The 22,533-nt window shown below is 50.5% G+C and overlaps 1 protein-coding gene across 1 annotated transcript in view; it reads right to left on the bottom strand.

Annotated features, from left to right (window-relative positions):
* The window catches only part of Grik3 (glutamate ionotropic receptor kainate type subunit 3), a 210,921-nt gene that overhangs the window by 34,861 nt on the left and 153,527 nt on the right, over positions 1-22,533 (bottom strand). The window contains exons 6-10 of the mRNA XM_051188767.1: positions 17,871-18,044; positions 17,213-17,356; positions 12,496-12,603; positions 9,149-9,262; positions 1,097-1,300 (exon numbers count right to left, since the gene is read on the bottom strand). Of these exons, the coding sequence (XP_051044724.1) occupies positions 1,097-1,300; positions 9,149-9,262; positions 12,496-12,603; positions 17,213-17,356; positions 17,871-18,044 (744 nt within the window). The remainder of the gene's footprint in view (positions 1-1,096; positions 1,301-9,148; positions 9,263-12,495; positions 12,604-17,212; positions 17,357-17,870; positions 18,045-22,533) is intronic.

Raw genomic sequence — 22,533 nt, 5'->3', positions numbered from 1 at the left:
TTAACTGCAGGCAGGATCTCTTTGAGATAGGCATTGCTTCTGTACTGCTGAGGGCCCTGGGACAGAAGGTGGGGAACACTTAATCTATGCCCCGTGAGCCTGACAGACAGTACCTGGTTATACTCCCACACCTTCTTTAGTGGCTTTGGCAGTTACTAACTACTCCTGTAGTCACAAGATATGGAGCGTGTGTGTGTGTGTGTGTGTGTGTGTGTGTGTACATGTACTGAAGAACTTCTTGGTATGCATATGCTGAACCTAAAGGCTACTTTTCAAACCTCAGACCTGCTGGACTTCAAGAGGGAGGGTGTGCTTGTTGTTAGGGTTACATAGGTACCTGTGGCCTTGCATCACTGTCCCAGTGCTCCTGGTGGGGGTGGGGGTGGGGGTGTGGAGGATTGGGAGTCACATTTCACTGAGGAGGAAGCTGCTCAGAGCTGGGTGACTTGTGCCTGTGCCCATAGCTGAGGGCTCCAAGTCATCTCTTGGTGTAGGAATTCTTCTTCCTCATGTTTTACAAACCCAGGCTCCTCCCATGGGCTTCTCCCCCCCCCCCCCCCCGCCCACACAGCTCTTTAACTCCCCAGGTCTTCCCTGTCCCAGGCAGGGTGAGAGGTTCTTGGTGCTGCCTACTGTAATCTTACCCCTCTATGACAGCTCTAAGCCTACTCCTTGAGTCATTTGTCCCACCAGTGAACTCACAGTGATTAGAAGAAGTGACCCTGAGTTGGAGAGTATGTTTACTTAGGTTCCTCAGTCCCATGGCTAAGACATCCTTCAAGGAGCAAAATTTGAGAAGATGCAGGAATTCTCTCCACAGCAACCTCACCAAGGATGCCTCAGAAGGTCCATCACCAGAGGGACCAATCTGTGTATATAGTAGGGATGATGGGATGTGGACAACCTAGGCCAGGCAGGTCCAGCAGAGTTGGGCACATTGTGGATCTTGACCCCCCCCCCCAAAACACAACGTCCACATCCAACTCCCCAGCCCTTAGACTTTTACCTGCAGGAGTGCCCAGATGTTCAAATGGCTCATCACTAGACCCTCCAACCTTCTCCTTACCCCAACCACCATGCCCAAGCCCTGGCTTACGTGGTCAATGAGCTCCTTGACCATGCCGTTCCACTGGCCCTTGTCGTCCTGTGCCCCGTACTTGCCGTCTTCCACCAGCCGGATCTCGTAGGAGAAGCCCAGGATATGTGCCAGCTCCTTGAGCAAGTCGATGCAGTAGCCCTCAAAACGGTCATTGCCATAAAGGGTTCTATCAGACTTGCGGAACATGACAAAGGGCTCTTCCTGTGTGGACAGAAGGGAGAGAGGGTGCTAGGCTAGGTGGCTGGGGTGGGGGTAGACTCTGCAGCTCAGGCTGACCTTGAAACCTCTAAGTAGTTAAGGATGATCTAGAACCCCTGATCTTCTTGCCTACACCTCCCAAATGCTGGCATTAGAGGTATATGCTCTACACCTGGCCTAGGCTCTTGTGTACACACACACACACACACACACACACACACACACACGTATATGTGTGCATATGTGTGCAAGTACATGTGGAGGGCAGAGGTCAAACTTGGATGCCATTCTTCAAGTATCATCAACCTTTTTAAACTATTACTTACATTTTAATAATAGTAAAACTATCATGCATTAATGTAGAAAATATTTTCAATATTCCCCCTGGCCAGATATGGTGGTTTGTACCTTTAATCCTAGCATTCTGGAGGCAGAGACAGGAGGAGCTCTGTGAATTTGAATCCAGCTTAGTCTACATAGAATTTCAGGTCAGCCAGGGTGATAATAGTGAGACTGCATAAAAAAAGAAAAAATCCTTTTTAAAAAGTTACATGTATTCACGTAACTAGAATTAAGCACTTGAAGTTCACTTTGCTCCAGTGGGATAGAGTGGGTATCTCAGACCATCATACACCCTGTTTTTGCAACAGGGTCTACCACTGGCCTGAAGCCTGCCGAGTAAGAGACTGGCTAGCTGCAGAATCCCAGGGATCCTCTTGCCCCTGCCTCCCCACACCTGGATTTCGAGCATAAGCTACCATGCCTGGCTTTATATGTAGTTTTAGGGATCAAACTCAGGCCTCCTGTTTACATCACAAAGCGCTTTACCAACATCATCCATCCTCAGGTCCCAGAAACTTGTTTTTCTGAAAACATTTCAAATGGCCTGGAAGCAAGGTGAGGGCAAGCCTGATTTCTGAACGCGAACTGGGTACCTTATCACTGCACCTGCAGGGATGGTCCCAGTGCAAGGGGACAGGGCTCTGCTGGTGCTGACCGACTTAAGTGCCAGTGACCCCAGAGTTATCAAGTGGTGGGACAGGAACTATACAAACGATCCCATTGCACAGGTTTTCTGCTGCAATAGTGTCCCAGGCCAGCATCAGCCTGACCTCAGACCCTGCTAGGAAAGCACTCTCGGGCTTCCCACTAGATCCACTGAGGCAGGAGCTGTGGGTGAGCCGTAGTGTCCACTCAAGTTGGAGGACAGTTCAGCCAAAGCCAGTCATCAGGTACTGTGCCTTTCCAACTTGTTCTAGACTAGACACCTCCTGACACCACTCTGTTCCCAAGTTCCCCTCAGTGCCCCAAGTCAGGACCTGGTAGTGAGCCAATCCCGACTAGGGTGGTAGCTCCAGCTGCATGTGGCTGTGCCTCCTCAAGAAGGCAGTTTGTGGGTCCAGGGGTGCCTGAACTGTGTCAGGTGATGGGAAGCCAGTGAACGGCATAGAGTAAGGCTTAGCGCTGAAAACTGTGGGAAGAGGCAGGAAGCCCATGGGGAGGACCGACTGACAGTGTCCAGTTGAAGATGCTTGGATGTGGCAAGACCCAGATGCTCCAGAATCCAGGAAAAAAAAATGCAAGTTCATGATTTTGTAGGCCTCAAGCACCCATCTCCACCCACAATTTACTATGGTGAAATCTGAGGATGGTTGAACTGAACACCTCCACCGCCCCACCTGCAAACCACACTTTTGTTGAATTGCTACTTTGTACCATTCTTCATTCCTGTCAGTCTGTTTTGTAAAATAGATGGTCTTATCCCTATTTGATACATGAAGAGAAAGGCTCAGCGAAGGTCACTACATGACCTAAAGCCACACAGCAGTTGACAATAAACAGTTGAGTGAAATTCAGTTTCTGATAGACCCAACCAATCAGTATTCCCCTAGCTCCTTTCTTGACTGTCCCCTAGGCGCAGACCCTCCTGACTTCACCTGCTCCGCGGGTCCTGAACTCAGGCTGAGAGCTGTTATCCTTTCACCTGCTTGGATCTCTTGGACTTCAGTCCTGACCCATCCTCTGCCCTGACCGGCTAGACACCTCCCCCTCCCACACCCCGGCATCTTGCTCTTGCCTAAAAACCTCTACTCCTAGCGGAGAGCCATTCACTGACAGAACACATGCCCACAAAAACTTACTTAGAGGGGTGTCTCAATGTTCTCCCCATTGACAGGACACTTTTCTTGACCCCATGATCCCCTGGGATAGGGTGGGAAGTAGAAGGTTCTGGTGACCATTGTTAGATGTCCTCAGGAGCAGAGACCCACCAGTGCCTAATCCAGGACCCTGCTGGGGTAGGGTGGGCTTCTGTCCTGGTCCCTGAGTCTCCCATTGTGCCACCCCACCTTATGACTGGTCTACTCAAGTCCTTCAGGGAACAATCCTTGTCAGTCTAACCACATAGGAACATGGACCTTTGGGTTGCTCCCATCCTAGACCTCAGGGCTTCTGGTGCTATCCTGCAGCCAGCAGCCAGGCAAGCAACTCAACACCAGGATGAGAAGTCCAGGGGCTCAGCTGAATGGAGGTAAGGGAGTTCCTTCTTCAGGTACTACTGCCCTCACACCCTGGGCATGGGGCTTGGGTGGGCTGACAGTCCACTTAGCCCTTTGACGGGTGCTTTTGAGCAGTGGACAAGCTATATCACTGTACCAGGCAGCTCAGACCTTATTTAACTTAAGAGAAAGAATTAGTAAGAAGGTATCATCTTTCTGAGGGAAATTGCCCAGATGGGGAGAGATGCCCAAGACCTCTTTCTGTAGAATGGAGATTTTTGACAGAATCTATCCTAACAGGAGTAGGGATAAGATGAACCCACCTGGGAGAAGCCCTTGGTGCCTGGCAAGTGTCAGCTGCCAACAATACTATTATTGTTCTTATGACTACTATTCACGCTCACGCCTTCTTCCTGTGGACTGACTGGCCTATTACTTCAGTGACCTTTCCCTCTTAGAGACCACACCCATTGTTGCCAAACAGTAATGATCATGGCTGCCAGGGGAAGTGGAGGGAATCGTTTGGGTAAAGCCCCTAAGACTGCTCCCTTCCTGACCCGCCCCCCCCCCCACACCTCTTGTTGGCCTAAGCCTCTAAAATTAGCACTTCATTTGTGAAGCCACCACAGCCCCAGAATCTATACATCTCCATCTAAATACGATGCCTTCGGAGCAGCTGCAAAATGCCATTAATTTCGGGAAGTGCTTTGCGGATGGCATACATATTTAACAGCTGAAGCCCAGGGCATTAAAATGGTGCTCGCCTTAGTAATGCGTCTCCAGCCCAGCAACATTTCCTAGGGGGTAATTCTCAACTCCGAGACTACTTATTCATGGACTATTTCACAATTTATTACTGGAAATGTCCAGACAGCCAGTTCACCGGCTCCCTCAGCTGCTAATCGATTGCTCAGTGAAGGTGCCCTCAATTTCATAACTTCACGCTCTCCTATTGCTCCTGGAGAAGAGCTGTGGGACCAGGGGTAATATTTCTCCTCAACAAGTCACTGAAAACAGGGGTCCAGAAAAATAACCTTTCCCCACTTTCTGTCAGAAGGCTCTCCATCTGGGCTCACTACAATCACTTAGCAATAGAGAAACCAGGCCCAGAGTGAAGCCTCTTCTAGACACAGGGCCAGAAGGTTAAAAGAGGAGGAAGGGAGGGAGCAATCCCCCAGAGGAGAAGTGTTCAGGGATTAGCCACCCAAAAGCCCGGCCCCTGAGTGCCCTGATTTAAGACATGTCTCCCCATGTCCATGCACATGTGGCACTATGTGCATGGCAATATGGCCTGCACGCTTCTGATTGCTGTCTGTCTGACCCTGCTTTAACGCACAGATTAAGATCCTAAACCTGAAGTCTTGGCTGTTGCAGCAGAGTCACATTTCTCCAGTGGGAGGACCCAGAACGGTCCCTGGCCTGGCATGGTCTTCCTGGCCCACATCTGGCCTCTGCTACTGGGTGCTGGGGGTCAGCTTGCCTGGAAGTTGAGTCTGTGTGAGTCACAATGTGCACACTGTACTGGTGTGTATCCAGAGGCCATTTGTGGCCCATCCCAAGAATTCACATCCGCCCACACACACCCCGATTACCACTCACATCCACAGCTGAAAGTACCTTGAACCTTCAAAAGCAGAGCCCCAGGAGCACATTGCGTGAGCTTTCTTGGAGTGAGCGGAGGTTTGGGTGCATGAATTTTTCATGAGCTTGAGAAGAGCAGAGCTAGAAGAGAGGCTGGGCCTGCAGGGAGGGTGGTGGGGTAGGCTTCCAGCTTTGGAATGGGGGCTGCCCTGTGATCTGAGTGGCCAGAGGGCACAGTCAGGCTCATATCTATCTGCCCATCCAGGGCAAGGCACCCTGAGTACCTAACCCCAGAGGTTTAGAATAGTGAGAGTAGGAAATGAGGCCTGCCACATCCCAGGAAGACAGGTGCTCTCCTCATCAAGGTTCTCACCTCTAGGTCCTGGTCCCCCTTAGGGTGGAACAGTTTGATGCTCTGATCTTGTGCCTTGGTACCTGCCTATCACTCAAAGTGTGGTTGCCTTGACAACGCAAGGCAAAACAGACAGGGGCCTGTGCTCTTAGCAGGAGATACTGGCCCTGCACACAGGCAAGCCAAGCAAGGGGCTGAGTTTTCAGCCAGGACAGATCAGCCAGCGCCACTCCCTATGATGTGCGTAGCTGTCCCAGGGATAGGTAATTAGCCTGATCCTAGGGCCAGGGGTTCAGACTGTGGCCAAGGGAGGAAGGACCTAGATCCTTATGTCTCTCGGAGACGCTGGAGCTCTGAGAAGGAGGTGAGAAAACTTAAAGCAATGCAGCAGAGTGTCAACCTGGGGCAGTGGGGGTGGGGTGGGGTGGGAGGTAGGCCCAGGAGAGCTCACTGGCCTTGAAAAATGTCCCAGTGTGAAGTGAAAGTTCGTAACAAAATGTGCCCCAATGCCAGGGATCGCCACTCCATCTTTGGTGAAGTTCAGGGCCCTGACTACCCATACATGGTGTGTTGTAGTCAACCTGAGCTCACTGGGCCCTGGACCAACAGGGATCCATCACCGTAACTATACTCACCCCACAGTGAGTTTATCAGCATCGACTGTCAACTCTGGGGAGTAGGGGTGGTTGCTCCCCTGTCTTCCTTGTCAGGTGGGCCACAGGCACAGAGCAGGCAAACCGTGACTCAGGCCCACACACGATGTCAACAGAGAAGCCAGGACTCAACCTCTTAGCTATTGCTCATCCCCTGTTCCTACAGTTGCTAAAAAGCCGTTGAGCCATTTCAACTCAGCTGACTTGAGGCTGAGGGGCAGTGGGACAGATGGAGCTGTGTCCAGGCTATGAGCCAAGACTCAAGAGGGGCTTATCTCCCCGAACATCCTCCTGGGGTTCCTGGAGGCCAGCCAGCTCTGGGGATGGGACTTCTGGTGATGGAGTGATCCCAGCAGCTTGGGGACCCGTGCTACTGTGGTGAAAGAACTGTGAAGACTGAGAAGACAGACAGGTCAAGAGCATGGCTTTCTTGCCTGATCCATCTCTCTCTCTCTCTCTCTTTTTCTTCCTGATTTATTTCTTAAAAGAAGAAGGAGGAGGAGGAAGAAGATGACGACGGACTTGTGCCTCTGCAGAACAGTTCATGCTCTTTTTTGGGGTGGGAGTTATCCTGGAACTCACTATGTAGACCAAGGTAGCCTTGAACTCACAGAAAGCCACCTGCCTGTGCTTCCTCAGAGCACGTACCACCAAGCCCCAGCTAGTCCCACACTCTTGGAACAGGGCAGCTGTCATTTCAGTGAGATGTGATCCAGTGGCCTTTCAAGGTGGCTGTGTTTTGCATCCTGTTGGGGAGTCCTCAGCTTGAGCTCCCTATGGAGTCTTGTTTTGCGGCAGCATCCCCTCCGCTCCTGTAATCATCTCTCCTCCTCATCTCTCAAATCATATTTCTCTCACCTCGCATTAATCTTGCCTTGCAAAAAGTGTTTTATTTATATCTCACATTTCAAGCAATTCTGCTTTTAATCTTTTACCACCTTTTTATTATTTTATTTTTACCCTTTTATATTTGAGCGTTGTCATACTTTCATTCCTTTGCTTTTTGACTTTTTTTTTTTTTTTTTGGCTTGAACATTTTTTACCTTGTCTAGCCTGCACCGTAAATTATTTAATTTTTCATCTTTCTTAATATCTCCCTTTTTATCTCTCTCCTACCTTACCCCCCTTTCTATTTAGCTCTCCTCTTGCTGCCCTTTATCTTTCCTATTTTTATCCACATCCATATTCCTTTAATTGCTCATCAGTCTTCCTTAAGTCCCGGGTGCTTTTTGTTTATTTTTATCATTTACCTTTTACATTAGTTTTTCTCTTGCTCCTGTTGAGCTCTTTTTGACTTACAGCTTTAGTATTTGTCTCCTTAATAAAAAGTGGATCCCTAAAGACCAGAAGGTCGTCATATGATTATTTGGAAGGCTCCTGGGATTCTAGCCCCCTGCAAAGGCAAGATGACCCCCCCCTCCCCGCTTCTCTTTCTCTGGCTCTATCAAAAGCCTGTGCACAATATCTATTCATTCTTTATGGGCTTTAATGAGACTTCTCAGTGACCATGACCCTGGGGACTGGAGGTGAGACCCATTGGCTAAAATTCCCCTCAACATGTATAGTGTCCTTGAGATGCCTGGAAGAATAGGGGTATTTTATAATTGCTTCCCTAACTGTTTCATGGTGCCCACCACCCAGCTACTAAATCTATGCCTGGTGAGCACCATGACACTAAACGGGGGATGGTCTAGTTTGGCCTGGCTGAACTGTCTCAGTGGGGGACATAGAGGAAGCCACCTCCATCCAAGCACTGCAAATAGCTTCTAGTACCTGGGTCTAGCTCATAGAAGGCTTCCTTAATCCTAATGGGTCTACATTGCTTTCACGTAAAGGAACAAGCCCAGGTATCCAGGTATAGGTCTTACAGATTTAGTTGCTATATTCTAAAAGGTTGACTTGGCCAGAATTGTCCTCAAAGGGGTCAGCTTCTGCTTGGTTGTGGTAAGGCTCCTTTCGCCTAGCGTGGCCCTGGGGGAAGTGGGGAGTTGTCCCTAAGAACAGTGCTGTGACACAGTGAGAGAGTCTGCTCTGAGCTTCTTTTTGTCTTTGCAGGAGGCGGTCACACACGAAGAATGGGAACAGTGCCGGTCAGTAAGGGGAGGACAGTGGCTGCAAGCTGCAAGGCGCAGGGAGCCTGCAGGAGTCCACCAGCCACTTCCTGGCTGAAGGGGTCCAGAGAACAAGGGCAGGAGGGGATTGGAAGGCACAAAGAAGGGGCCTGGCTACACTGCTTCAGCTGGGGAGGCAGGAGGAGCTACCCACATTTAAGCATCATGGGAAGATGAGTCCCACTGACTCATCACAAAAGGAGGATGGGATGTGGCTCTATTCAAGGAAGAGGTCACAGCCTCCAGCTCTCGGAACCTATAAACCTTTGTAGTGTGGCATGCGTGGCCATGGCAGGAGGGGCTCAAGGGAAGGGCCTTGGCCCTGGGACTTGAGGTGGGAGAGCAGCCCTGTAGTTGTGATGAACAGTCACTTTTGTGGACCTACTGAGAAAGCAGGGACTCTGATGTAGGAGAGATGGCAAACTCGGATTTCTCTTGGGGGGTGGGGAGAGATCCTGGGTTCCTACCTCCCTCTAAGAGCTTTCTGAATCTTCCTAGAAGTTTCTATTTTCTTGTGATCCACTTAGCTACTGTCTCCTAGGAGCCTCCTAAGGGGTACCCAAGATGTGACAGGTGGGGGTGGAGGGGTCTCCCAGGTCAGATGCCAGCCCACTTCTAGGTCAAACAGCCCTTCCAGCAGGGGCTGAGGCTCTTACCAGCACAGTAGTGACAATGAGAGACCTGTTGGTCAGAGAGTCAGTGACATTAGGACCTCGGCCTTTGGCAACCTCAGTGATGTTGAGACCGTCAGCTGGACTCCACACCCCAACCTGGATAGACAGAGAGACAAAAAAAATGTGCTGAGTCCTTCCTTTCCCCACATCAGCAAGGCCATCTGCTTCCAGCCACCACAGCCATTTCTGCTGTCACTGTAACTGTGTGTTTGGAGTTAACAATTCTGATGACAACCCTGCTGCCCTCCCTCCTCTAAGGAGACTTCAGGTGTGAATTTTTCCTTTTCCTCATGCTGACAAAGTCTCAGTTAAAGGAGAAATGCAGAGGAGCTGCAGGGATCTGGGGAGACCCTGCAGTAGATATCCAGCAGGGGTAGAAGGGCCAGGGGTCCAGGGTTAGGCCAGGGCCACCTCCTGACAAGGCACTGGGCACATTGCTGCTTAGTCAACAACTCTCTTCCAGGCCAGACACCTGAAATGCCCAGCTCATCCTGGAATGAAGGTGATGCTCCCATTGGGATGATGGAGAAGTGTTCCACATGTATGGACTAAGGGAAGGAGGAACTGTAGGTGAACAGGTAGCAGGCTAGCCTTGGAAGCTGTTTTGGGCGATGGTGTAAGTCCTGTGAACTGCACTAAGGTTGAAGGCACTTTGCTTTGTGGTTTCCCCTCTAAAACAGGCATATACCCTGGTTGCCATGGCATCCTTACCAATACCAAGTCAGACACTAAAGTCAAGGAAGGAGAAGCAGGGTTTAAAAGTCATCCCAGGATGACAAGATGGCTCAGCAGGCACATGCTGCCAAGCCTGATGACCCGAGTTTGATCCCTACATCATAGAAGGAAAGAACTGACTCCTGAAAGTTGTCCTCTGGTCCTCACAGGTGCACAGTGGCATGATTCCATACATGCACACACAATGAATAAATAAATGCAATGCATTTTTTATAAGTCACTCTAAAGCCCTGGGCCTCTTGCAGGTGCATTCTGAGCAAACTTCCCAGCTGGGCCTCATCTTGGCTCCTCTCTCAGGGAAGACATCAGCACACCCACTCTGTCCTTGGCCCAGTTGGGGGTACTCAGAAAACCTAATCAATTAAACAGAGGCCAAGAGCAAACATCCCACTCAGAGAGCTGTGCACAACAGATAGCACGAAGATACGTAATTATGCTTGGGTAATTCTGCCTTAATCCTCCCAAAGCCACCGGCTGGAGCTAGCTGGATCAGCTCTGACCCAGCTTAGCAAACAGAATGAGGCAATGAGAGGCTGTGGCTGTGGTGGGGGCTCAGCACGGTCCCTGCCTGTGTGTACCACCGGGGCCACAAGGAGTGAAGATGGGCAGATGGGAGTGGAGAGGCTCTTCTCTATAGTGGGTCAAGTTCAATGTGGGGATGCTGAGCAAGAGGGCTGGGTGCTGAGCAAGAGGGCTAGGTGCAGGAGACACTCAGCAAACATCTGTCCAGAGGTCGGTGAGCAGCAGGGAGCTTCAGGCCAGCAAGCTCTTTCTTCTAAGCCCTGATAGATGCCAGGCATGGCGTGAATGAAAAGAACAGGAGTGAACAGGCTATCTGCTTTCAGGCCCAGGTATGACGGGGAGCCTCTGGTAGGCATCCTGCAGGCCAACCTCCATCTAGGGATAATAGAGTTTTCCTTGAGTATTAGCTACGGTCAATTTGTACCAGCTGCCTGGAGGACTGTTGGGAGATAGATGCTGCAGGGTGGGCTCAGATGCAAGAGTGCTCCAGTGATCAATTACTGATGCCTGCCATGGGCACAGGAGCGGAAAGCGATGGCATGTGTGCCATCTATCTACTAGCCCTAGAAATTGACGCTGTCCCTAAAGATGAGTGGCAGAGACATGGCTACCTGTGAGCCCAATGCCAGCTGTGTCACTGCCTGGAGGAAGGCTGCTCTGCAGCACTGGGGACCTTAAACAAAGACTGATGGGAACTCATGGACTGTGCCTAGGGTGGGAAGAGTGGGTCTCAGGTGGTTTTAGGAATGGAGGCCTCAAGTCCCTGTCCTTGGGAATGAATGCCACACATGGCATGAAGTAGTTGTGGATGAACTGAGGATTCCTGGTCACCCCTCCCTACACAGTGAATGAGAGGACTAGGAGAGAATCGGAGAGTCATGGCCACAGGTATACCAAGGCTAGCACTTGAGGCCAAGCAGAGCCAGGTCCATGCCTGGTGGGACAGATGTCGCTTTTACAGCCAGGGCACCAGGGTGAGGTCACACTCAGATGTTTTGGAGGATGGGAACCTGAATTAACTGGGGGAAGGGATTTCAGGGAGCAGAGGAGACTGGGCTGGGTGGGGAGGGCAGCTGAGAAAATTCTCAGAGTCTAAAAGGCCCCGATGAAGGTCTGTAACATACTGACTGAACTGGGGAGCCATCGGCAGGGCTGAGCTGAGCTTGATAAAGCTCCACGTGCATGCACCTTCAGGATGGATGAGAGTGAGGCGGGAAGCAGGGAAGGGTGTTGCAAGAGCCCTCGGTAGAGGCTGAACCAGGCATACAGGGAGGGAGGGTGGGAGTCTACCCCGAAGGCCCCGCTAGCCTCCTGGGAACTGCTCTCCATATTGTATAAATGCCATAGCACAGCGTTGGAGGGGAAGGCAGGTGGCTCTCAGGGATGACATACAGTGGGATGGATGTGGCTGAGTTGCTGGCTCCTCCAGATGCTGAAAACTGGAGCCCCAGGTTAAAGCCCCTTCTTGGCACAGTACACATTGAAGGTTCTAGGGGACAGGAGACAGCCTCATTAGAATATTTCCATGTTGCCAGATGAGAGGCCCCCAAGTCCAGATAGGATTGCTTTCTTGTACCAAATGCTGTGATCAGTGGTGTGAGAAGCTGGAGTTGGGGGGCGCCCAGTCCCCAAAGATTTCAACATCTTTGAGGTAAGGATTTCCTCAGTCTCCCCGATAAGCAATCTCTCCATATTTGCTTAAATGCCTTCAAGAACCGTGAGCTTCCTACCCCAAGTCAGGTACTCTGTGGAGTTTAACTTAAGTAAATTTATGTCCCTATTGCTGACCCAATCCTTCAGGGTCTTAGAGGCAGTCAGTTTGTGCCACAAATCTTTGATTGTGTTTCTCTGACAAGCCTAGCTCACAGAGTGATGGCATAGGTGTTGTTCTAGCTAGGCCTCTGAACCTGGCACCCTCAAGTGTAACAGGACTCTAGTCCACAGCTCCTCTAGCCCAGAGGGCATGCTGGGTCCGTTGACTGTCAACAGATCTTGCCCCTCTGCCTGGAACTTGTGGAAGGCACTTCCAACATCTCTGGGACTCTGCTGAGCCTTCTCCAGGGCCTACACACCTTCTCCAGGCCATCCTCCTTCAGGCTGATGATGTCCAGATCAAAATCAGTCCGCAAGCCACTGGTTTTGTTGAAAACAATCCGTCCAGTTAATCCTTCCCATTGAGCCTGCGGAGGGGAGAGGGCAGAGCAGCAATTCCTCGGGCTCATAAATCATCATTCGGTACAACTGTACAATGCTTCATTTTAATTACTCCTTGCACTGATACTGTTCCCCCAAGACCATGATTAATTAATAATCACCTCCATCATTGCTCGGGCTGTGGTGCGAGCCAGCGATTTCCATAAATTCTATTACGCTCTTTAGCCAGCTCTACATCTGCACCTTCTCGTGTACAACATCGATCTCGGATGCGCTCAAACGAGCCCCCGCCTCGAAGCCCTGGGAAGGGGGAGCCCGCGTCAGATCCCTGGAGAGGGCCAGGGAGGCAGGTGAGCAGAGCTGGGGCACATGAAACCCACCAAGAGATAGCAATGCCCACAGGCCCACGAGGCTCTGTTTGCAGAGCCACAGCCTGGGAGCATTGCCCCCAAAGAGGGAGGGAGCTGAAAGAAGTCCCTCAACCTGCCCCTGCAGCTTCCTGCCATAGTTGAGAACTCTGGGGTCCAAGTGTTGGGCTCGAGTCCACTAGCTCTGTGACCTAGAGTACTCTCTGCCTCACTTTCCTGGGCTATAAAATGGAACTAGTCGTGGTTTCCATCTTCCCAAAAACAGAGTGAAATAAGCCCGGGAAAATACAGAGGAGAGCCTGGTCTAACACAGGCCCTGGATAAATGGCAGCTTCCGTCATTCTGTTGTCATTAACATAGACAGACAGACAGACAGACAGAGGCAGGTTTAGCCTAATACAGACTATCTTCTAGGCCAGGCTGAGCCAGTCTGGCCATGGCCTGTGCTTATGAATAGGTGACAAGCCCACAGCCATTCCTACCTAAGGGGAGTCCCGCTATCTTCAGATTTGCCAGTGGTGGATATTGTTACAGACTGTCTCTTTCCTGAGGGTCCAGAGTAATCATTCTTTGTGTACAGAAGGGTGCGTGGTGTACCTTTTCTGTGTGTTTGTATGTGTGTGCCTATAGGAATGTTAGCGTGTGTGTGCAGACGTGGGAGGTCAATGTTGAATGTTCTCCTCAGTCACTATATTATTTAAAATAAAAATAGCAATAATAATATAAACGTGTGTGTTGCATATACATGTGTGGGTAGCCATGGCCACGCAGAGATGAGAGTCGTCTTCATCGATTGTGCTCCACCTTATTCTCTTGAGATAGGGTTTCTCACTGAGCCTGAAGCTTGCCCTCTTGTCTAGGGTAGCTGATCAACAGGCTTCTGGGATCCACCAGTCTCTGTTCCTCAATGCCTGGGCGACGGGCATGTGCAGCCATGCCTAGCTTTTATACGAGTGTTGGATTTGAACCCAGGTTCTTGAGATTGCACAAAAAGAGAGAGGTTTTACCTGCACAGCCATCTCTCCAGACCTTTCATTACATATTTTGAGACAGCGTCTCTCACTGACTCAGGAAGGATGGCAGCCCAGTGAGTTCTGTATACCCGTTTGCCTGCCTTCCCAGCCCTGGTATTATAGATGTATACTGTGAGCAGATTCATATGTGGGTGCTGGGTACTCCAAGTTTTATTTTCATGCTTAAGTGACAGGCCCTTCATTGGTGGAGTCATGGCCCTAGCCAGAGAGGCAATACCACAAGATATGACCCCACTTTGGTGTCACTCAACCTCCCCAGTAGCTTTGAGAGCTGGCCCATTGAGGATCATGATTCCCATGTTACAGATGGGAAAACAGGCCTAGAGAGAGACAGTATTGGGAGCCTCATACTTTGCCAAGCTAGACCTCTGGTCCCACCCCTCACCACTTGGTTTGGATCCCTTCCTTCTTCTTTCTCCTTGGAGCTGAAGCTGGTGTGTATGTTACAGTTAAATTTCTTAATATGGGAGAAGACCCACCATCCATCCCAGGGTCCAAGGAAATAGAAGGGAAACAGCCTCTCTCTCTCTCTCTCTGTGTGTGTGTGTGTGTGTGTGTGTGTGTGTGTGTGTGTGTGTCAGGGCATCCTCAGACAGGCTAGTGAGTGGAGGGGGAGGAATGAAGTATCCAGAGGAGAGGTGTGAACAGCAGGAGTCTGAATTCTGGGAATCTGGCTGAGCACTATATTCTGAGCGGGGCTCCTGGCCTCTTCCTGGAATGAGCATCAGCCCCATCACATGGTTCCGGGGCCCCAGAAGCTTATCTTTAGATCCCACCTAAAGATCTAGAGGGTCTCCCTGTTCTGGGGCAGCTTGGAGTCCCTGAAGACTTTTATGAATAATGGTAGATGATAGTTGGGTTAGAGGCAGGAGGATTGTAAATTCCAGGCAGCCTCTGTTACTTACTGGGGTTCTGTCTCAAGTGCTTCTCTGGAAAAAAAAACAAAAAACAAAACAAAACAAAACAAAACAAAAAAAAAACCAAAAAAACAAAAACAGACAAACAAATAAAAACAGTGGATGGACCAAAGGTGTCCCAACTCAGGGGCAACATCCTGGAGCCCCTTGAAGGCTACAGAACAAAAGAGGCTCAATCTATATAACAACCCATTGGTGTGCAGGTTCTTAAAGTGGCGGTAAAGGGCCCACCCAGTACTACTCCTGTGTGTATGACCATGATGAGTGTTACAGGTTGGCATGTCCTTCTGTGGATTCTGGAGCCCCAGGGACTCCTGGGAACGGAGGCAGAGCAGAACTTTGGACAAGGCCAGGCTCACAGAGAGAACTTATAGAAGGGAGTTACTACACCCTAAGGAGCCCACTGAACTTCCATTGTGACCCTGCAAAGTGCTCATCATTGTCTCCATTTCTCAGATGTGGACACTGAGGTTCAAAGATGGACTGAGGCTCTGAGGAGATGGTTCAGTTAGTAAAATGCCTGACACGGAAGCCTGAGTTATTGAGTCGGTCCTTAGTGTTCACATGAAAATGTCAGGTGTGGTTGCAGGCATCAGTAACCCTAGCACTGGGTGTGGGTGGGGTGAAGGTGAGTGGATTGCCAGGGCTCACTGGTCAGCTAGCACACCTAATCAGTGAATGCCAGCTTCAGTGAGAGAGCCAGGGTCAAAGAAGACAAGGCAGAGCATCTCCTACACACACACACACACACACACACACACACACACACACACAGAGAGAGAGAGAGAGAGAGAGAGAGAGAGAGAGAGAGAGAGAGAGAGAGAGAGAGAGAGAAGCCTGGGAAAGCTGGGGGTCAAGGGGACAGAGATTAAAAGCCACATCAGAGGAGGTGAACAGCTCTGTTTATGACTTCACAGGGAGGCCTGGCTTCCCTCAGGCTGGCTCCCCCTTCCCCTGGCTTCCATCTCTCTGTTGCAGCCCACACCCTCTGGCTATCTGTTGGCCCCTAGGGAAATCTCAGCAGGTGTCTTCAGCTGCCTTGCTCCTACAGAGGAGGCCTTCCTCCCTGTCAGTGCCAGAGGAATTAAATGCCAGCAGGTGCGGCCTGTCTGTGGGCGGGTGGGCAGGGGCAGGGCAGGGAGCCATGGGCAGCTCCTCCCCGTGACATTTCCCAGCCCACCCGCCCCCTCTAGCAGCAGCTCAGGCCTGGCTAAATGAAAGATGCTTCGCACGCTCTGAACTCCGGCCTGGTATTTTCCAGCTACTCTCGGAAATGCCAAGTCTTTAAAATGATTTACTGTCACGCAGTCAGACAGGGAGATGGGCAACTTGGAAACGGACAAAGGGAAGGCTGGACTCTGCAGGGTACCTGGGTTCTAGAAGTGGCCAGTTATAGACCATGAGCATTTCATGGCTGCTCTTGCCTGGCCCCCAGGACCCTAAGAGCAGAAGGAGTTCTGTCCACCCTAGCCTGGGTAGGAGAGCTCCTGGAGTGGGGAATGGGACTTCTCTTTCTAGGCTGGGCAGTGGAGAGTCTGCTCCCCTTGGGCATTCATGGCTGAGCCTCATGCTTTCCAAGGGGCAAGGGATGAAGAGGCGGGGTCTCTGAAGCAGTGTGGGCTGCGGGCCCTCTGGCTGGAACCCACTACCCCAAAGGAAGTTAGAGTGACTACAGATGATGGTGACTAAAACCTCAGGGCTGTCACAACTGTTATGCCAGGCCAGGTACAACTCTGAGATCAACCCTCAGCCAGTGGAAGAATCTGGACCTCCCTAGAGGACTACAACTGAGCTTCTTGGTGTTGATCATGGTCGACTCACCCACTCACTCTAGCCCAGGATAACCCTGCCTAGACCTCATCCTTCATGGCCTTTTCTTCTTGCTAGTAACTGAGACTGGATGCTGATTAGACCCTGGGTTTTACTCCATCTTCCCAACAATTGTGAATTAAGGATCAAAGAGGCAGTCACCCCACCAAGCCACTTAGCCAGTGGCAAAGGACTGCACCGGTACTCGAGGCCTGGACTGAGTGTATTTATGTGTCTGTAGATGGGAGCCATAAACCCTGCATCCAGAGTGACAGCAGCAAGGGCAGTGAGAGAGGGTCCTTTGATCACCCAGGCTTCTCAATCCCCTTCGAGACTGGGGAGACTGAGGCTTGGAGATGTGAAGTGACCTGCCCTAGTCTATATGTAACAGGAAACTCTGCTCCTTGACTCTCACGCCTGAGCACTCCAGCTCTCTGCTACTTCAGAGCATCGACAGCCGCTGGGGGCGGGGGGGGGGGGGAATCCCTGGAGAGGTACGGGACTCACCTCCTTGATGAAGTTCATAAAGCGGCCACCAAAGCGCCAGGCCTTGTGCCGATGGCACTGCAGGGAGTTCACGGTCATCTGAGGCGCTCGCTGGTAGCACACAGACACGATGTGAACGGCATCGTAGAGCAGGGCTGCATCAGTCTGCAGAGGGCAGAGGCCTGCCTGAGGGCTGTGGCTGTTGCATTCACTTCAGCTCCTGCCCCCTCTCCCCTTTCCCACTACAAGCCCACGGTGTCCTGTGGAGGGGACAGACCCGTAGGCCCAGAAGGAGCCCTGTCCTTTTACCTGGAGAGGCCAGCCTCAGTGATGCTATGAGTCTGTGGTACCTCAGTGCTACCCTCTTTTCTGTAGCTCAGGCTATCTCCAGACCCTCTGCCCAGATCATATCTAACCCCACACACTTCTTACTCCTTTCTTGCCTCCTCAGCCCCACGCTTGCCAGTCACAACTAAGTCCCCATGGTCTTTAGCTCTTTTTTATCTTATGGCTCCATTAGAGGTGGCCCTTGGGGTGGGATTGTTGTTCCTGGGGCTCTGCCTGATATTTGGCAGAAAAGAAGTGTTTCATGGGGAGATGGAAGGGAGAGAGGGAAGAAGGAAGGAAAGAGAGAGGGGGAGGAGCTCGTGGGGCCCATCTATCCATCTGCTCACTGTACCATCATCACTCCATCCAACAGGCCAGACTCTGCCCGAGGAGCTGCCTGTAGCCGTTCCATGGACCACTTCTCCACAATGGCTGAGACATGGGGGTTGTCCACGTTGAGTATGCGGAACCCAGTCAGGTTCACCCCTGAGTATCGATAGGGTTCCAGGTCTAGTGCGTAGAGATCCTGAAGAGAGAGAGAGAGAGAGAGAGAGAGAGAGAGAGAGAGAGAGAGAGATTGATGTGGCTAAGGGCTGGCCCAGTTCCCCTCCCTCACCCTCTGGACCCAGGCACCCCTTGGCCTGAGCTGTGGTGTGCCGCAGAGCCCTATGCATGAATGGTGACTGGAGTACCCACTAGAGGACTGAACAGAGTTCACCCCTTGGATCTCCTGATACTGACCTCACATGCTGACTATGGGAGCCATCGTCATGTTTCTTTGTCTACAAAATGGGGGCCACTCCCAATTATAGGACCCAGAAGAACCCTCTCACTTTGGGAGGATGAAGGGTGCTGGGCCTAGGCATCTCCAAGTGACACTGAACAAAGCAGAAAGGCCAGAGTATATTTATTTTCCTTCACAGAGGGGTCCAAATGGGTACCAAAGAAATCTACTCCCTTCTTCCCGGACTCTTCCGGAAGTCACAGGCAAAGCCTTTGCAACCTGCCTGCTGGGAACAGGTCAGGTCCCATGGAGCCTGGTAGATGGGCGGGTCTTGGCTGACAGCCAGGGAGAATAGGATATTAAAGCCCACAGCTCCAGCTCAGGGCAATGGGCTGGTGAGACAAGGAGCCAAGAGGTAGGGCAATGGGAATAGCCAGCTGTCCCTTAACAGAGAGGACATCATGTGAACGGGTAGCTAGCCTTCACTGGAGCCAAGCAGAGTGCCACAGGTTCGAAATGCCTACAAACTCAAGGGGACACAAGAGAATTGCCGTATGCTTTCAATAAATGGAATGGCTGCTTACAGATCACGGGGTTAGGAACTGCTGTTAATGCTAGTTAAAGCCCAAACTTCTGCTGAACATGAGATTTGTGTCTGGCACAAAAGGTCATCCCTAAGGCGGTGGTTTTATTGCTTTGCAGGAGATTAATCTATTTTGTATGTAACCTGGCTGTTTTACTCTATGTCCCTCCCCCCTTAAAACCCGCTACTCACCCCATCCCTCAAACGTTCTGCTTTGCCACCAGACTATTCCCTCTAGACTTAGAAACACATCCAAATCTACACTTCAGACTAATGTTTTGATTTTCAAAAATAAAACTTGCATAATGTAGACTAGCTGCAAACCAGGACTGGGGAAACTGAGTCTTTGTCTGCACTTTCCTGCTTCCCTTCATCGAGTAGCCTTCTACTTCATACCTGAAGCCCACTCCCACCTCTACCCCTACCCCAGTGCCAACCTCAGATAATAAAAGGGACGTGGGCTGGAGTCCATAGAGCAGATCTCACACAATGCTTGAGAGTCCCGTGGGCTCTGAAACACTCCTCCTGGTGCTGAACTCTCCTTCTCCTGCATTCCCGTTCTAGAAGGTACTGTGTGCATTCATGTCTCCTTATCAGAGAAAAGGGGGCCTTGGAGCCCAGGCAAGAAAGTCTCATCTTAACCTGTCCAAACAAATACAACCAGCTTCCCAAGTCTGTGCATCTGTGAATTCAACCAATAGTGTGTGTGTGTGTAATTTATTTTAATTGCTCATCTATTCTGCACATGCAGACTTTCTTTCTCTCCACAATTCCCTAACAATATCATGAACCACACAGCATTTACATTGTATTGGGTACTGTAAGTTATCTAGAGTCGACTTGAGGGAGATAAGAGCATGCATTAATAATATGTAAAATATGATGTGATTGTATATAAGAGACTTGAGCACTGTGCTGGCTACTTTTATGTCAACTTGACACAAGTTAGAATTATCTGAGAAGAAAGAACCACAATTGAGAAAATGCCTCCATAAGACTGGCCTGTAGGCAACTCTATGGGGTATTGTCAGGATTGATGTGGGAGGGCCCATCCCACAGTGGGTGGGGCCACACTTTGACAAGTAGCCTGGGTTTTATAAGAAAGCAGAATGAGCAAGCCACAAGAGATCAAGCCAGTAAGCAGCATCCTCCATGCCCTCTGCATCAGCTCCTGACTCCAGGCTCCTGCCCTGCTTGAATGCTTGCACTGATGTCTTTCCAGGATGGACTGTGTTAGTATTCAGGCATCTGTATTGGCCTGGACACATACTCAGCTGCAGCCACTAAGAGCACCACCTGTGCACATTCGCTATGTTCCCTTTTAAAAGGGCCCTGCTCACCTCCCATCCCCATCTCTTTCTCCCTTTCTCTGCCTCTCTTTCTGCCTCTATCCCCAGAGGCCACTCTCCCCACTCCACTTTTCCCTTAATAAAAAACCCTTCCACTTGAACCATGTGTAGTGTCTTTCTTGAGCTGCTTTTTAAAACATTACAACAGACTGGATGTGTAAGTGTAAGTTCCTCCCCATGTTGCTTTTGGTCAGGGTGTTTCATTGCAGCAATAGAAACCTTGACAAGGACAGGCATCTACAGAAGTTCCTATCTAAGGGGGCCCTGGAGCCAACCCCCTGTGAATACTATGACTATCATGGGACAGCTCACTATATGACCCTGCTTCCAGGCCAGCTGTCAGGATGGGGAGGAACCTGGATAAGAATGGGAGGCTGTAGGGAGGGAGTCCACACTAAGATGGCCAGAGGGTATCTAGATGGTACCAATCTCAGTAGAGAGTGAATGTGGGGACAATCACACCATTTTAACTTTCATAGCAGCTTCCTTTCTTATTTTATGGGCAAAGAAATAGCCCTTGGGTGGGAGTGACTTGCAGAAGAGGTAATTAAGCCACAAGGGCTCTGCCCTCAGCAACACAGGAAAGGAAGGCCTCTAAAGGAGTTTGGTCAACTTCCTGGTCCCGTGTTCAATGGCTCATCCACCATGCTATAATGAAGCCTGAAGGTTCTCACCAGGGGCCAGCACCATGTTCCCAGACTTCCCAGTCCACAGCACTGTGAGCCAGAGAAACTCTTGTTGTTTGTGGCTCATATAGGCTATGACATTCCATCACATTCCTGCTCAGAAAATAGATAGATAGATAGATAGATAACTCCTTATCATAGATCAGAAACTATCCCTGCATCTTGTTTTCCTGTGTCCATCCCCAGTTTCCACTCCACGCAGGTTGAACGACCTCTACCTTGTCCTACCTTCCCTTCTTTTTATCCCAAGTCAGATGGGTTTGTAGATACCTCAGTCCCTGACAGATGGAGCTCAAAGTATCTGTGAGATGCTCTCTTAGACTCAGAGAAGCATCACTGCTTCCCAGAAGCCTCCTCTGATTTTTCCTCTACATATACAAGGTCTATCAGAGATCCATCTCTGGTCCTGGGATTTTCAGGCATTCATCACCCTAGCAGGTTATAGCCAATAAGGTCTGGTGCCTGACATCCCTATGATCCCTTGAGCTCTTGAGCATTCTTACCCTGGATGTGGAAAGAACGGTCAGCCTGGCTGGTAATTTCCTGGGTGTTTAAATGTTTACCTTCCCATTGGAGGAGGATCTCTGTGAGGATGTAAGTTGAGAGTAGCTTGGAGAATTGCCTGGGAAGAAAGGTGAGTCCCTGATGTGTGTTTGCTTAGAGATCTGGACCTGAGAAACTGTTCCAGAAAGGTCTGGAGAGCTAGGCAGATTTTGCTTTGTAGTGGTGTATGCAAGTCTGGGGCTGGAGCTGAGCTGCTGGGGGCAGGGGTACGGACCATGTACAGATGGCTGCCATGCTCACCCTTCTCAGTATGGGGCTCAGCCTCTTTTCAGCTTCAATGCTGACCTGATGTCTAAGACATGACAGATGCTAAGACAGAAGCCTCCTCAGGGCCTCTGACTCAGTTTACCATCCCTGGGCCCAGAAGCTGACTTGAGTCAGTGTGAAGGACAGTGTCTCTGCCTTGGTAGGGAGGCTTGTGTGCTAGTGACGCTGTCCTCCCCAGTCCCTCCATGCAGCATTTGTTCTGACAAGACAGCCACAGCTGGAGAGAGCTTACTAGTTGCTGGTTTTAGTTGTTGTTGTTTTGTTTTATTTCTCTTCATAGCTGTGATAACATCCCTGACAGAACATTTCAAGGGAAGAAAGGACTATTTCAGCTCATGGTTTCAGGCAGCTCCATCACATCATAGTCAAGGGAATGGATGGAAAAGCAGTTGGCACCACAGAGGTGGGAGTATGTTTCAACAATTGTTCACACCATGGTAGACCTGGAAGCAGAAAGGATGGCAGGAACCAGGGGCTGGGTATGACCTTGAAGTACCTATTTCTAGCAGCTGGCCCCGCCTCCTGATAAAGGTCCTAGAGCCTCCAAAAAATATTGTCCCCAGCTATGGAACAAGTATCCATAGCATGAGCTGAGCTGGCCAGGGGGCATTCTTGATTGGAATCATAACAGTTCTAATGACTGCCCATCATGTCATTCTCTGGTCTGGGCTTTCCTACAATGTTTCCTAGGGCTAGGAATGCTGAGCACCCCATCCCTGTGCCATGAGAGTAGTGACAGTGAGGAGCTGGCGAAGAAGCATCTTTGTCCAGTCTTTTTGTTGTTGTTGTTGTTGTTCAAACTGCCCTGGGCCAAGACCCTAAGTGCTCAACACGGTGAACTG

Source organism: Phodopus roborovskii, unplaced genomic scaffold, assembly GCF_943737965.1.
Source record: "Phodopus roborovskii unplaced genomic scaffold, PHOROB, whole genome shotgun sequence".
In the NCBI taxonomy this organism is placed as follows: Eukaryota; Metazoa; Chordata; class Mammalia; order Rodentia; family Cricetidae; genus Phodopus; species Phodopus roborovskii.
This window is presented reverse-complemented; position numbering and strand designations above follow the sequence as displayed.